This window comes from Staurois parvus, unplaced genomic scaffold (assembly GCF_062004578.1).
Source record: "Staurois parvus isolate SC_StPar_1 unplaced genomic scaffold, SC_StPar_1.0 ptg001861l, whole genome shotgun sequence".
Lineage (NCBI taxonomy): Eukaryota > Metazoa > Chordata > Amphibia > Anura > Ranidae > Staurois > Staurois parvus.
The window spans coordinates 192405-209090 of record NW_028319657.1 but is presented as its reverse complement, the minus strand read 5'-3'; the positions used below and the strand labels follow the sequence as shown (position 1 = coordinate 209090).

General features: G+C 45.1%; 1 protein-coding gene and 1 pseudogene across 4 annotated transcripts in view; both read left to right on the top strand.

The window, feature by feature from the left end:
• Positions 1-16686, top strand: part of LOC149434012 (alanine aminotransferase 2-like) — a 58389-nt gene that overhangs the window by 27028 nt on the left and 14675 nt on the right. For all 4 annotated transcript variants that reach the window (XM_089664228.1, XM_089664229.1, XM_089664230.1 and 1 more), the window contains exons 5-8: positions 1804-1937; positions 6003-6246; positions 10333-10412; positions 16081-16217. In XM_089664228.1, the coding sequence (XP_089520354.1) occupies positions 1804-1937; positions 6003-6246; positions 10333-10412; positions 16081-16217 (595 nt within the window). The remainder of the gene's footprint in view (positions 1-1803; positions 1938-6002; positions 6247-10332; positions 10413-16080; positions 16218-16686) is intronic.
• LOC149434013 (U2 spliceosomal RNA) lies at positions 6440-6649 on the top strand (annotated as a pseudogene).

Here is a 16686-nt window from a genome sequence, read left to right as displayed (position 1 = left end):
CTCTCCTCTCTTCTCTCTCCTCACTCTCTCCCCCTCTTCTCTCTTTCTCTCCCCCCTACCCTCTCTCTGTCCTCCTCCCTCTTTGTCTCCCCCCCCTCTCCTTTCTCTCTCCCCCTCTCCCCCTCTCTCTCTCCACCCCCATCTCTCTCTCTCTCGCTCTCTCTTTCTCTCCCCCCTCCTCTCCCCCCTCTCCCCCCTCTCTCTCTTTCTCTTTCCCCTCCCTTCTTTCTCTCCCCTCTCCCCTCTCCCCCCCTCTTTCTCTTTCCCCTCCCCCCTTTCTCTCACCTCTCTCTCCCTTCCCCCCTTCTCTCCCCTCTCCCCCCCTCTTCTCTCTCACTCCCCTCTCCTCTCTCTCCCCCCTCCTCTCTCACTCCCCCCTTTTCTCTCTCTCTCCCCCCTCTCTCCTCTCCCCCCCCCCTCTCCTCTCTCCTCTCTCTCTCTCTACTTCCTCACACCCCCACCCTCTCTCCTCCTTTCTCCCTTTTTTTCTCTCCCCTCTCCTCATTCTCTCTCCTATCTCTTCTCCCCCCCCCCCCTCTCCCTCTCTCTCTCCCTCTCTCCCCAACCTCTCACTCTTCTCTCTACTCACTCTCTCCTCTGCCCTCCCCCCACCCATCTCTCCACACTCTCTCTCACTCTCTCTCTATATATATATTTATTTATTTTGTTGTTGTTTTTTGAGAACAGAAAAAAAAACAGATGGCGGACAAAGTAAAACCAAACATTTAAAGTGACAGCACACAAATAACACTTCCTTATACCCAATCTTATTTCATTAAACCTATAAGTTCACATAGGGTAGCAGTTTAATTTGCTATTTGTTTAAAGTGTAACAAAAAGGACAGAAAGGATCGAGGGTTAGAACCCCTGCCATGTTTTTATTGTGGTCTGTGCCCCCATTAAGGAAATCCACAATCTCTCTTTCTCCTGTACACCATTATCACTGAGAGTGAAAGTAAAATAAAATCCAGTTTTTTTTCCCCCAGAACAGTAGTAGAAGGAATTCTTCCAATGGGGACACTAGTTCTGGGGACATGGGGGTCCCCAAGGAATTCCCTTTAAATCGCAGGAAATTCCTTTCACTTCCTGTGGAACACAGATGGCCTATCGAAAATGAAAAAAAAAAAGTTTTCCCTATAGTTCTAATTTAAAATATACTGAAGTTTTTTTGGCATCAAGAAAAGCAGATTACTTGATACCCCAGTGGATGCTGTGCAATGATTATTATAATGATAAAGAATTGCTAGAGCACTATGGGGTTGATTTACTAAAGCAAATGTTCTGTGCACTTTGCAAGTACAGTTGCTCCAGAGCTCAGTAAATGAGGGGAACCTCTGCTGGCTTCCATCATCCAATCACATGCAAGCAAAAATGCCATTTTTTAATTCTCCTTGCACGTGATTGGCTATTCTTTGCAAAGTGAAACTTTACCTGATTTGCTAATCTCTGGAGCAACTGCACTTGCAAAGTGCACAATCTAGTAAATCAACCCCTACGAGTCAGCTAAAAAGAAGCAGGGAAGGAGCTGATTATTTTCTAACTCAGCTTCCTGAACAGGAATGGCTGGAAAGGGAAAGGAGGGAAGGGGTGCTCACTGCTGAGTGTGTATAAATTCCAGCTTGAGCAATTGGGCTCTGTAAACAGCTGGGGTTTTTTTCTTTTTTAGCAAAGCAGATAAGAAGAGCATGAAAAAAGAGGCAAGAACTCCACCTGCTGGCTGAAAATAAAAATACAAAATATCCACAGTGACATGCAGTATTGGTTGAAAGTTGAAGCCTAAAAGTTATTTTTGTGTTTTCACAGGCAGCTACAATCCAGTTTACATCGCTCGGGTTATGCCCCCCAAGATCGCCAAATTCATCGAACAGAGAGACGGCGGAGTCCCCAGTGACCCCAGGGATATTGTTGTGACTGGTGGTATATCAAAGGCCATTCTGGTGCGTCTGAGAGTGGGATAAGATGGAGTCACTGCTGACCTATGAACTCCATTGGTGGCACTACCCACATGGAAGAAAAATATATTTGAAAATATATTTGAAAACATTTAACCATATTCAATATACTTAAAAAAAAAAAAAAATATATATATATATATATATATACACATACATATACATACATATACAGTTGCAAGAAAAAGTATGTGAACCCCTTGGGATTACATGGAGTTTTGCATGAATTGGGCATAAAATGTGCTCTGAACGTCATCTAAGTCACAACAATAGAAGAACACAGTCTGCTGAACATAATACTACACAAACATTAGATGTTGCCATGGTTTAATTGCACATAACATGTAAACATTCACAGTGCAGGGAGGAAAAAGTATGTGAGGCCCTAGCTTAATGACTTCTCCCAGAGCTAATTGGAGCCAGGAGTGAGCCAACCTTGACTCCAATCAGTGTGATGATATTGGATGTGTTGCTGACAGCTGTCCTGCCCTTAAAAAACACACACCTGTTTTGGGTTTACTGGTTTCCAGAAGCACTGTCTGATGTGAACCATGCCTCGCAGAAAAGAGCTCTCAGAAGACCTACGATCAAGAATTGTTGACTTGCATGAAGCTGGAAAGGGTTACAAAAGTATCTCCAAAAGCCTTGATGTTCATGTGTCCACGGTAAGACAGACTGTCTACAAATGGAGAAAGTTTAGCACTGTTGCTACTCTCCCTAGGCGTGGTCGTCCTGTAAAAATGACTGCAAGAGCACAGCGCAGAATGCTGCATGAGGTAAAGAAGAATCCCAGAGTGTCAGCTAAAGACCTACAGAAATCTCTGGCACATGCTAACATTTTTGTTGACACATCTACAATAAGGAAAACATTAAACAAGAATGGAGTACATGGGAGGACACCACGGAGGAAGCCATTGCTGTACAAAAAGAAGATTGCAGCACGTTTGAAGTTTGCAAAAGAGCACCTGGATGTTCCACAGCACTACTGGCAAAATATACTGTGGACAGATGAAACCAAGATTGAGTTGTTTGGGAAGAACACACAACACTGTGTGTGGAGAAAAAAAGGCACAGCACACCAACATCAAAACCTCATCCCCACTGTGAAACATGGAGGAGGGAGCATCATGGTTTGGGGCTGCTTTGCTGCCTCAGGGCCTGGACAGATTGTTGTCATTGATGGGAAAATGAATTCCAGAGTTTATCAAGACATTTTGCAGGAAAACGTACGACCATCTGTCCACCAACTGAAGCTCCGCAGAGGATGGGTGATGCAACAGGACAATGACCCAAAGTATACAAGTCATTCAACAAAACAATGGCTGCAACAGCACAGAATACGCCTTCTGGAGTGGCCCAGCCAGAGTCCTGACCTCAACCCCATTGAAATGCTGTGGCATGACCTTAAGAGAGCGATTCACACCAGACATCCCAAGAATATTGCTACACTGAAACAGTTTTGTGAAGAGGAGTGGTCCAAAATGACTCCAGATCGTTGTGCAGGTCTGATCTGCAACTACAGGAAACGTTTGGTTGAGGTTATTGCTGCCAAAGGAGGGTCAACCAGTTATTAAGTCCAAAGGTTCACATACTTTTTCCTCCCTGCACTGTGAATGTTTACATGTTATGTGCAATTAAACCATGGCAACATCTAATGTTTGTGTAGTATTATGTTCAGCAGACTGTGTTCTTCTATTGTTGTGACTTAGATGACGTTCAGAGCACATTTTATGCCCAATTCATGCAAAACTCCCCGTAATCCCAAGGGGTTCACACACTTTTTCTTGCAACTGTACACACACTCATACACTGCATGTTGAAATGCGTTTTTATTACAAAATATATGAAAAATATTTTAAAAATACATTTCAAATATACTGTATATCTTTAAAAATACAAATCTACATTTTTGGAATGCATTTACAAATATATGTTAAAATGACTTTTTGAATATGTTGAAAAAAATCTGAAGAATATATTTAAAAAATGTATATTTTTAAAAATATATATTTTTTTAAATATATTCTTCCAATTTTTTTTAACATATATTTATAAATGCATTCCAAAAATGTAGATTTGTATTTTTAAAGCGGAGCTCCACCCAAAAGGGGAAGTTCCGCTTTAAGGACTGCTCCCCCGCTCCCCATTAAGGATTGGCACCTTTGGGAAGCGGGGGGGGGGGGAGCGGGTACCGAATTCCCCCTAGGCGATCGTAAACGGAACGTGTCCTCCCTCTCTGTAGTCTTTTGGGACACGTGACAGGTCCCAGAAAACTACAGGACCATTCACGAAGCGCAGCGCTTCTCGCGCATGTGCAGTAGACACCCGGCTGTGAAGCCGCAAGCTATCACAGTCGGGTGCCCACACTGAAGATGCCGGCCTCCTGGAATCCAGGACGGCCGGTGAAACGGGCTGCGGGGGACACACCACGGGACCGAGGGACAGGTAAGTGGCTGTTTTTTAAAAGTCAGCAGCTACAGTTTTTGTAGCTGCTGACTTTTATTTTTTGATAGGTCGAGTGGAACTCCGCTTTAAGGACATACAGTATATTTGAAATGTATTTTTAAAAATATTTTTCATATATTTTGTAATAAAAAAACGCATTTCAACATGCAATATATATATATATATATATATATATATATATATATATATATATTTTTTTTTTTTTTTTTTTTTATTGAAATATATTGAATACGGCCAAAACTTCAATTATATGTCAATATATTAGGGAAGAATATTTTTAAAATATATTTCAAATATATTTTTCTTCCATGTGGGTAGATACTAAGGGCGTGTTCACTCCAGGTGTGGTGCGGGACTGCTGGCATTTTTGTGTGTTTTCCTGTACCGCACAAAAATCTGCTGTCACTTGCAGATGCATGCGTGTGCTATTAATTCTTAGTAGCACCCCAACTGAAACCTGGATTGGAGCAGATTACTGACGGTCTATGCAGATACGTTTCATTATATTTGGGTGATGGATATTTTACAGATCTCTAAACGAGGGTAAGGTGCATACACAGGGGGGGTTCCACCTGTCCTCCTGTAGGTCCAGGCAGCTGGGGATGTGGGCAGAGAGGATGATCGGCCCGGCTCGGGGGGGGGGGGGTCTAATACTGGAACCGATCCCCTGTAGTACTCTCTCTGCAGCAGCTGAAAGCCAGCTTCTTCTCCTCTCCCTCCCACTGGCTTTCAGCTGCTGCAGAGAGAGCCATACAGGGGATTGGTTCCAGAATTTGCTTCCTGCTGAACCCATCATCTTCCCTGTGCTCGATACATTTCCCCCTGCTGCCCTGGCCCCCTAGTGTGCCCCCGCAGTGCTGCCAGCTTCCCCCCTCTCCTTCCCAAAAACAGCTGCAAGCACACAATACGATCCTTCAGGGTGGAGAGTTGGGAAAGCGTCCTCTAAATATATCACATTTACCAGCCCCTTCCTTTCCTGAACGAACACAATGAGTGATGGGTACCGAACACTCACTGTGTTCATTCATAACTGAAGCATAGTAAACTTTTTTTTGGGGGAGGGGGGCTCAGGTTGGCTGTATGGGGCCCCGTGGTTTCTAATAGCAGCCCTGAGCACAGCCATCCAGAGCAGTGTGCTTACAGTGAAGCACCAACACCCCCTCCACCTCCCAATAAAACACTCCCTGAACATAGTTAACCCTTCCATCGCCCCTCATGTTAACCCCTTCCTGCCCAGTGCCATTAGTACAGTGTCAGTGCTTTTTTTTTTTTTTTAGCACTGATCACTGTATTGGTGTCACTGGGGATATCAGTGACACCAAGTCAGTCCCCCCCAAGTGTCAGAATGCCCTGTTCGCTATTGGCTGAATAGTCATATGATCAGCCAATCAGAGGATTCCCATCACTTGCAGGATTCACAAAATCCAGGCAAGCCTTTCTACAGTATTTTCATGAACAATACAATTGGCCACAGGCTGTTAATAGATGCATTTTCCAGCATGCAGGTCATTTTATATGGTCATTTTTATAGGATTCTATTCCGGAAGGGCTTTTGATGTCACTCATCTTCTGTTTTCTCCGCAGAATGTGCTGGCACTGGTGGTGAATGAAGAGGAGCCACTGAAGACGGGCATCGTGGTCCCCATGCCACACTATCCGCTCTATTCAGATGCCATTGCGCTGTTTGGTGCCACGAAGGTGGAGTACATTCTAGATGAAGAGCATGGATGGGCGGTGAATGTGGACCATATTCGGGAATCGCTCAGCACTGCCCGGAAACACTGCGACCCAAAAGTCTTGTTTGTCCTCAATCCTGGGAATCCCACCGGTACAGACCCACCAGGACTGTAGTGATTTGCCAGTCTTGGCAGTCCCCTTTCCAGTGCACATGCCGACTGTTCCGCCCAAAGCTCCTCTAGCAAGTCTGACAGATATGGGGCGGCTCTGTAGGTGACCACTGACCACCTAAACTGTTGTAGGTAGAATGGTAGCAATCATTTGAATGCCACATTCGTCCTCCGATGACTTCTCAGCCTTTTGGCTAAGATCAAGTGTAGTATCTATTCTTAACAGTGTCCAGTAGGGGCGCTCCACCGCCATTCTGGCCTTGATGGCCGGCTATAGACACTGGCCGGCCACTTTATTAGGTCCACTTGTTCAATTGCTTGGTAACACAAATTGCTAATCAGCCAATCACATGGCAGCAATTCAATGCAGTTAGGCATCTAGACGTAGCGAAGACGACTTGCTGAAGTTCAAGCCGAGCATCAGAAAGGGGATTTAAGTGACTTTGAACGTGGCGTGGTTATTGGCGCCTGACGGGCTGGTCTGAGTATTTCAAAAACTGCTGATTTACTGAGATTTTCATGCACAACCATCTCTAGAGTTTACATAGAATGGTCCGAAAATATCCAGTGAGTGGCAGTTGTATGGAGGAAAATCCCTTGTTGATGCCAGAGGAAAATGGGCAGACTGGTTCCAGATGATAGAAAGGCAACTCAGATAACCACTCGTTACAACCAAGTAGGGCTGTGGACAAGGAGGTCCTCCTGTACGGGGCCCAGGTCAGCAGGGGGGCCCTGGAAGCTGGGTGAATTGGATGTGGGCATGGGGGGGTGATCGGCATGGTGGCTGGGCAATTACTAGAACCAATCCCCTGTGTGGCTCTCTGCGGCAGCTGAAAGCTGGCTTCTTCTCTCCCTCCCACCGGCTTTCAGCTGCTGCAGGGAACGCCATACAGGGAATGGGTTCCAGAAATTGCCTCCTGTGCACCATATTTTCCCCCAGTGTGACCCCACTCCCACAGTGCTTCCAGCTTCCTCTGGAAGCATTCAATAGGATCCTTTAGGATGGAGAGTGGAGGAAGGGTCCAGTAAATAGGAGGTACCACCGGTCCTCCTGTACGGGGCCCAGGTCAGCAGGGGGGCCCTGGCAGCTCGATGAATCGGATGTGGGCATGGGGGGTTGATCGGCATGGTGGCTGGGCAATTACTAGAACCGATCCTCTGTGTGGCTCTCTGCGGCAGCTGAAAGCTGGCTTCTTCTCTCCCTCCCACCAGCTTCCAGCTGCTGCAGGGAACGCCATACAGGGAATGGGTTCCAGAAATTGCCTCCTGTGCACCATGTTTTCCCCCAGTGTGACCCCACTCCCACAGTGCTTCCGACTTGCTCTGGAAGCATTCAATAGGCTCCTTTAGGATGGAGAGTGGAGGAAGGGTCCAGTAAATATGTCACATTTAGCAGCCTCTTCCTTTCCTGAATGAATACAAGTGATTGTTACCGATCACTCACTGTGTTAATTCATAACAGAAGCATTGTAAACTGTGTGTTTTTGGGGGGGCCTTGTCAGGAAAGGCCTGCCCTTAGTGCAGGCGAAGATCCGCAGCGCACAAATATGCGGATGCACAGAACTATGGCGAAGCGGGCAGATGTGCGGGTGGTTGGGCATAGGCGCGTACGCATGTGCACTTGCGCATCCAGTCGCGCGTCTGTCACTAATGCTGGCACCAAACGGGCTATTTAAACTGGCTGTAGTGACAGGCGCGCGCCTTGATGTGTGAGTGCGCATGCGCACGCAAACCTATGCCCGAGCACCCGCACATCTGCCCGGTGTGTCATAGTTCTGCGCATAGGCATATTTGTGCTAGGGGCAGGCCTTTCCTGACGGGCCCTTTCAGGTTGTCTGTATGGACCCCGTGGTTTCTAATAGCAGCCCTGCAACCAAGCAGGGGAGTATTTACCACAAGGCAAACAAGGCATTTGCCTAGGGCGGCATTTTGTCAGGGGGACAGTGGCATTTTTTAGGATGAAAGAAGACACACGGAGCATGGTGACCAGGTGGGATCTGAGAGAGCCTACGGGCTGCTTGATGGGGTTTGCAGAGCCTGTGAAGGTGAGTGGTGGTGGAGGGCGGGGGTTGCCAGTGTATGGGGGGAGGTGGTAGTGGAAGGCTCTCTCGGGTGGGGGCTGGGGTGTTGTTGGTCAATGTCAGACTCTCTTCGTGGGGGAGGGGGGTGTTGGTCGGTGTCATGGTCTCTCCGTGGGGAGGGGGACAATTTTTGTGTTGCCTAGGGCAGCACGAAACATAGATACACCCCTGTAACCAAGGTATGCAGAATACCATCTCTGAAACAACACGTCGACCCTTGAAGCAGATGGGCTACAGCAGCTCAAGACCACACTGGGTGCCACTCCTGTCAGCTAAGAACAGGAGACGGAGGCTACAATTCGCACAGGCTCACCAAAATTGGACAATAGAAGATTGGAAGAACGTTGCCTGGTCTGATGAGTCTCAATTTCAGCTGCGACATTCAGATGGTAGGGTCAGAATTTGGCATAAACAACATGAAAGGAAGGATCCATCCTGCCTTGTATCCCCGGTTCATGGATGTGCGGCCAACAAATCTGCAGCAACTGCATGATGCTATCAGGTCAATGTGGAGCAAAATCTCTGAGGAATCTTTCCAACACCTTGTTGAATCTATGCCACCAAGAATGAAGGCAGTTCTGAAGGCAAAGGGTTGTCCAACCCATTACTAGCAAGGTGGACCTAATAAAGTGGCCAGTGAGTATATCTTCTGTTTTGATGGGGGTCCTGAATAAACTGAATTAAGACCCAACTGGGTGAGGTGGAGGTCAGGAGTATGGCCCTAGTGTGAAAGATTCTGAGCAGGGGTGGACTGTCCATTTGGAAACACGGATACTGCCTGAGCACCCAGGGTCAGTAGGGGGCCCCATGAGATGCCCCTGGTACCTTTTTCATAGTCTTTCTTGAGTTTGGGCAAGGACACAGGGGCCCCATGATCTACTATTGCCCGGGGGCCCCATGAGTTGTCAGTCCACCCCTGATACTGAGAGGTCCACTGCCTCCTGATTTGAGCGGTGCTACCTGGTCTGGATGAGGGTGGGGAAGGCAGCGAGCCCCTGGCATCAAGTGCTTCCTGGAAGTGGCAACCCAGGTGTTCTGAATATCACAATGGGTTTGAGACCCTACTGTGAGCACTAGGCCTCGACACCACCCTCTTTTTGTTGAACCTCACCTCATGGGCTAGTCGTTTTGGCTGAGACTGTGGCAATTTTTGTTACCAGACTGCAAAGTCTAGCCACTGTCAAGCACGTTTTATTTTTCTTTCATGCTTGTCACTGCACTATTTTTTTTTTACTCCACAAGGATGGTAGGGTGTGAGTCTTTGGGCCTACTGAAAAGTCTAGGGAGAGGTCATGTGGCCCTTAGGTTCCTCCCCTGCCTTGGGGGGTCTCTATTCAGGAGATCCCTTAACCTGGTACTCGGTGGACAACTTTGGCTGCTAGCTAGGTGGACCAGAGAGCCTTGCCCCCATGAGGTGTCTTGCGCCCAGGAAAAGGTCCATCCTCTTTGGGAGGAAACCATATAACCCTTGTGCACTTTTTTTGTGTTAGCATGCCCTTTTTAGGTTCACTTTGGTGTTAGTTTTTGTGCACCACACTGCGGGTTTAAAAATGAAGGGAGAAAAAAATCATCCTCCGACGCTAGCTTCATTGACTATCCAGCCAACCGATTCAAAGAGAACATCTCCACTGTGAAGGTTTACTTCAGGCTGATACACTCCATAACTCAGCCAAAGAATTTGTGATTCTGTGCAGCCAGATCGTGGACCTCACTTTTACCCATTGAGGTCAAGCAACATAGCTTGGTCAAGGACACACCCCTTAATTACTGATTGAGCAGAAACACACTAACAAGGTCATCCCGGTGCTCCTCTTCTTTCACATGTTTGGCCAACAGTACCGCAGAAAGTAAGAGCTTGGCTCCTCCTCCTCTAAGTGTTTCAGGGCAGGGATGACAGTAGGCTGATATCAGGACAGGATCACCTCCCTGTGCCAATGAGAAGATATCTCTTGTATGACAAATGTCCTTTCTCCCATCTGTTCACAGGACATGTATTGAGCAGAGGCAACATTGAAGAGATCATAAGACTGGCCGCTGAAGAGAATCTGCTGCTTTTCGCAGATGAGGTAATGTGATTAATAATACAAAAAAAAAATTCAAATATTATTGATATTATTAAAGAGACTTTCCACCTAAAAGTAACATTTCAGTTATAGGAGAAGATTAGCGTCACCTAGTGCCGTTATTGCTGTGGTTATTGTCACTTTTCCCACCCAAATTGAAGATGTATGTGTCCCCACCAACCTCTATGTGTTCCTACCTGTTCCTCTTCACATAATATAAAACAAATGCAAATCCAGCAGGGATCAGCGGAGTCCCTCATAATGTCCCCTTGCTCTCTTTAATTCTTGTGACACATAGACAAGCAATGATGAGATAAGAACACAGAGAGAGCAATAAAAAATCTAACAGAACATGTAACCTTTCCTCCCACTACATCCAAAACCAACTGGAGTTCGGCTTCAAATATCTGCTGGAAGAGGCAATTTGTCAAGTTGTCTTTATATTGTTATTGAGGAAGAGGATTACTGGCTCCTGAAACCTCCCTGGGCTCTCCTGGAATCCTTCAGGACTATGTTGTCATCGCCTTGATTCTCCTGAAATCCCCAGAGACTCTCCTAAATCCCTCAGAACTCTCCTGCGATCCCCGTGACACTCCTGGAATCCCCCAGGACTCTCCTGGAATCCCTCAGAACTTTCATATAATCCCCATGACTCTCCCGGAACCCCCCAAGGACTTCCCTAGAATCCCACAGGAATCTTCTGAATCCCTCAGAACTTTTCTGAAAACATCAGGAAACTCCTGGAATTCCAGAGACTCTCCTGAATCCCTCAGAATTCTCCTGGAACCGCCTAGAACTTGCCTGGAATCTCAGGGGCTCTCCTCCAACCCCTTAGGATTCTGCAGGAAACCCTCAGACCTTTCCTGCAATCACCTTGACTCTCCTGGAACCCCTAGTATTCTCCTAGAATCCCCCAAGAATCTCCTAAATCCCTTAGAACTTTCCTTAAACATTTATAGGTGAAGTTGATCCAGGGAATATCAGATTGCCTCTCGGGGGATCAGGAAGGAATTTTTTTCCCTGCAGGAGCAAATTGGATCGTGCTTTGCTGAGTTTTTTTTGCCTTTCTCTGGATCAACTGTGGGTGTAGGATTAGAACTTTTTTTTTTTGTATGGTTGAACTGGATGGACTTTTGTCTTTTTTCAGCCAGACTAACTATGTAACTCCTGGAACCCCTAGGATTCTCCTAGAATCCCCCAGGAATCTCCTAAATCCCTTAGAACTTTCGTGAAACCCCCCTGGACTCTCCTAAATCCCTCAGAACTCTCTTGCAATCCCCGTGTCTCTCCTGGAATCCCCCAGAACTACAATGGAATTTCTCAGAACTCTCTTGTCATCCCCAAGACTCTCCTGAAATCTCTCAGAACTTTCCTATAATCTCCCAGGAATATCCTGAATCTCTCAGAACTTTCCTGAAACCCACAGGAAACTCCTGGAGTCCCAGGGACTCTCCTGAACCCCTCAAAATTCTCCTGGGACCCCTTAGAACTTGCCTGGAATCCCAGGGACTCTCCTCTAACCCCTTAGAACTCTCCTGGAATCCATCCATTTTAGAATCCCCTTGGAGTCTCCCAGAATACTTCAAAACTCTTCTGGACCCCCCAGGACTCTCCTGGAATCCCAAAGGGCTCTCCTGAAACCCTCAGAACACTCATAGAACCCCCCCAAGACTGTCATGAACCCCTCGGGAATCCCTCAGAATCCCCTAGGACTCTCCTGGAATCCCTTAGTACTTCCCTGGAAATCTCCAGGATTTGTTCATAGTCCCTGCGGAGTCAGGAAGATTGTCTCATGATATCAGGAAACATCATAAATTCCGGGTATGGCCACCCTGACTCCTTCACATGTGATATCGTTCTGCTGTGTCAGGTCTGTAAATAAGGTGCCATGGGGAATATTTACCTAAAAGAACAGAGAGTGTTCACATAGAATGGTGAATGTAAACTCTGCATAAAAATATGTCGGACTCAGGGGCGGACTAACCATTTAGAAACTCTGGCACTGCCCGAGGGCCCGGGGTCAGTAGGGGGCCCCATGAGATGCCCCTGGTACCTTTTTCATAGGCTTTTTTAAGTTTGGGCAAGGACACGGGGGCCCCATGATCCCTTATTGTCTGGGGGCCCCATGAGTTGTCAGTCCGCCCCTGCCAGGGAGCCTCCTCAAACCCCACAGAACTCTACCGAAATCCTTGTGGATTCTCCTAAACCCCCCAGGACTCGACCAGAATCCCAGGGAATCTTCTGGACCCCCAAAACTCTCCTGGGATCCCCATGACTCACCTGGTATGCTGCAGCTCTGCTGTGCAATGTAAGATGTTTTGCCCTCACTAGAAATTAGGTTTGGGTTTGTTGCTACCAGGGGCGGACTGACCATTGGGGAACTCGGGCACTGCCCGAGGGCCCTGGGTCAGTAGGGGGCCCCGTGAGATGTCCCTGGTACCTTTCATAGGCTGTTTTGGGTGTGGTTTGAGTGTGGGTGAGGACACAGGGGCCCCATGATCCCCTATTGCCCGGGGGCCCCATGAGTTGTCAGTCCGCCCCTGGTTGCTACCATGGTTTGAGGCAAGTCCCCTGGGTTCACAATTTGCAAATGTTTGGCCACAAAACTTTGCTATTGTATCACAAGAACTTAAGAACAATTCAAAGCCCAGAAAAAAAAATACCATGAAACTGGCTGCTGAACAATTTTTAGCAAGCTATACTGTACCTGCTATGGCTGTAACCTGTTTTAGTTGATACAACTGCCGGCCAAACTGGGCCAAGCAACACGATGAAAAATGGAAGTTTCACCGCTAAAAACTACCTGCAATAATTATTTTTCTAAACTGAAATAAATCATAACGAGGTGTTGCTGCTGAATGTACGTCTAGCCTTCTGTACGAGAACAAGAGTTCGCTGTCTCAGGCTGTCCATGAAAATTGTTCCATAACAGGGGCGGACCGACAACTCATGGGGCCCCCGGGCAATAGGGGATCATGGGGCCCCTTTGTCCTTGCCCAAACTCAAAAAAGCCTATGAAAAAGGTACCAGGGGCATCTCATGGGGCCCCCTACTGACCCCTGGCCCTCGGGCAGTGCCCGTGTTTCCAAATGGTCAGTCCACCCCTGGTCCATAATGCCACTTATAGCTTTGAGGCATTTGAGGAATTTGTGTATTTTCAAAGTTGTCCTAAAAGTTGCATGAAAAGGCCCTCTCCTCATTGCGTCACTAAGGTGATCTTTACACGTATTGGAGATTCATTTAGGAATTGTGGATTTTTATCTACAGGCGTACCTCGGTTAACGTAAATTTCGGTTTACGAATGAAAATCCATTGAAAATAGCGCCTCGGTTTACAAATTTTTTTCGCAATATGAACGGATTAATTGGTTTTCAATGCATTTCCAATTTTTTTTTTTAATGTCCCTGTACAGTATTTATGCCTTTAAAGTGCACTTTATAAAGAGTTTTGAACAGATAAAATACTTTTTTTGATTTTTTCTGACCTCCGGAACGGATTAATTGGTTTTCAATGCATTTACAAATTATTTTTTCATCATGTCCCTGTACAGTATTTATGCCTTTAACCATTAGCCTCCCGGCCAATGGCCGTTTGGCGGCTTTAAAAGTGCTTTGGCATTCCAGGTGCACGCCATTTGCAGAGAGAGCCGCGCAGCGGTGTGATCTGTCACCGGCCGTGTACCTCGGACACAGCCGATGACAGATCTGAGTACCGACCCCCGTTGCTGGTACCATGTGACCTGCTGTGACCAATCACAGCAGGTCACATGACAGTTGTATACAATGGATGGCTTCATTCATGCCATCCATTGTATACTAGTGCCTAGCTGTGAATGGTCACAGCAGGTCACATGCACATGTCATGTGATTAGCTGTGACCAAATCATAGCTAAGCACAAAAAAAAAAAAAAAAAAAAACCTGAATGAATCGATTTCATTCAGGTAAATGCTTGCTTATAGCAAAATAATTCTTTGCTATAAGCAAATTGTGTAAAAAAAAAAAAAAATACTGATCACTTCCCCAAAGTAGTACAATGTTACTATGGTAACATTGTACTACTTTGGTCATAATAAAATATGAAAAAACAATCTTAAAAAAAAATGTAATAAAAAATTTAAAATAATAAAAAAAAATATATATATATATTTTTTTCATACTGTCACCAGTCAGTGTCCCTGTTCACCGCCATGCCAGTAATATGATGACGCTGTACTGCACTGGTGACAGTATGTAAAAAAAAAAATAGTGAAAATAATTTTTTTAATTTTTTAACTTTCCGAAAAATTATGACAAAAAAAATACAACTTCAAAAAACTCGCCATGCCTCTTATGAAGTACGTTGGACTGTCTACTCTGCAAAAAGGGGTTATTTGGGGGATATCTGTACTGTCCTGACATTTGGGGGATATCTGTACTGTCCTGACATTTGGGGGATATCTGTACTGTCCTGACGTTTGGGGGATATCTGTACCGTCCTGATGTTTGGGGGGTATCTGTACCGTCCTGACATTTGGGGGATATCTGTACCGTCCTGACATTTGGGGGATATCTGTACCGTCCTGACATTTGGGGGATATCTGTACTGTTCTGACATTCTTGGACCTCAAGAAATTAGATTGGCTGTCAGTACTTCAGGATTGATCAATATTCAGATCTATACCATAGTTTGTGAACTCTATAACTTTCCTACAAACTAAATAATACATCCTAATTTGGGTTATTTTCACCAAAGACATGGAGCAGAATACATCTCGGCCTAAATTTATGAAGAACAATTATTTATTTGTAAACTTTTATGACAGAAACAAAGAAAAACGTGTTTTTTTTCAAAATTTTGGTCTTTTTTTGTTAATTTAGCAAAAAATAAAAACCCCAGCGGTGATTAAATACCACCAAAAGAAAGCTCTAGTTGTGTGAAGAAAATTATAAAATTTTAGTTTGGGTACAATGTTGTATGACCGCGCAATTGTCATTCAAAGTGTGAGAGCGCTGAAACGTGAAAAATGGCCTGGGGGCAGGAAGGGAGAAAATTGCCCGGTATTGAATTGGTTAAAGTGCACTTTATAAAGAGTTTTGAAAAGATAAAATACTTTTTTTGACTTTTTTCTGACCTCCAGAACGGATTAATTGGTTTTCAATGCATTTATGAATTGTTTTTTAATCACGTCCCTGTACAGTATTTATGCCTTTAAAGTGCACTTTATAAAGAGTTTTGAACAGATAAAAGACTTTTTTGTAACTTTTTTTCTGATCTACGGAACGGATTAATTGGTTTTCAACGCATTCCTATGGGAAACCGCGTTTTGGTTTCCGAATTTTTTGCAATACAAAAGGTCCCGGAGAACGCATTAAATTTGTAAACCGAGGTACGCCTGTATTTTTTTATGATGAATTGAACTTTTCACTTTATTTATGTTTTATTTAATTTATGTTTTATTTATATTTTAATTTTTGCATTGATTTCTTATGAATTGCTCATTAGGAATTGTTATGCGTTTATGTGAATTGTGGACGAATTGGAGTCTTTATCACTTTTATATTCATTTATGGATGTCTAGCTGTGATTATTCTTAAAGGGACAGCGCACCTATAAATGGATTTAATTTGGAGCATTTTATTGCTGTTCTCTCTCTTTCGTAGGTCACCCTCCTGTCTCTGTCCTCTCCCCCAGGTATATCAGGAGAATGTCTTCGCCCCGGAAGCCGCTTTTCATTCCCTTAAGAAAGTTCTATTTGAAATGGGTCCGGAGTATTCTGAGCGGGTTCAGCTGGTGTCCGTTTACTCCATTTCCAAGGGGATCAGCGGAGAGTGAGTGTCATGGATTTCGGGGGGATTCTATAGCATTTTAAAAAAAAGATTGGCATGGGGTTCCCCATACATCCCTCCAGAAGGGGGATTAGTGCAGAACTTGGTCCAGTGCAACAAAGAAGCTCTTCCCTGGGGCAACTATGGTCAATTGTCACTTACTGAGGATTGGTAGGGGGGATTCCTCCTGAACCCCCCCAAAAAAGAGGACCTTAGATTAGAAAATTCCTATAATACTCTATAAGTTTAGCAATCAAATGTAAGCGAAGAAACCCCTCTAATGTTATATTCTGTAGAGAAACTTTTTGTCACAATCATCTTCATTGATAACATTTCTGCTATTAATTCATTTTAAATTCCACTATAAATCTTCAGGTATAAGGAAATTCCCCTATTGGTGGCTAAACAAACATTCCCAAATGGAGGAAAAATATATTTGAAATATATTTTTACAATATTCTTCCCAAATATA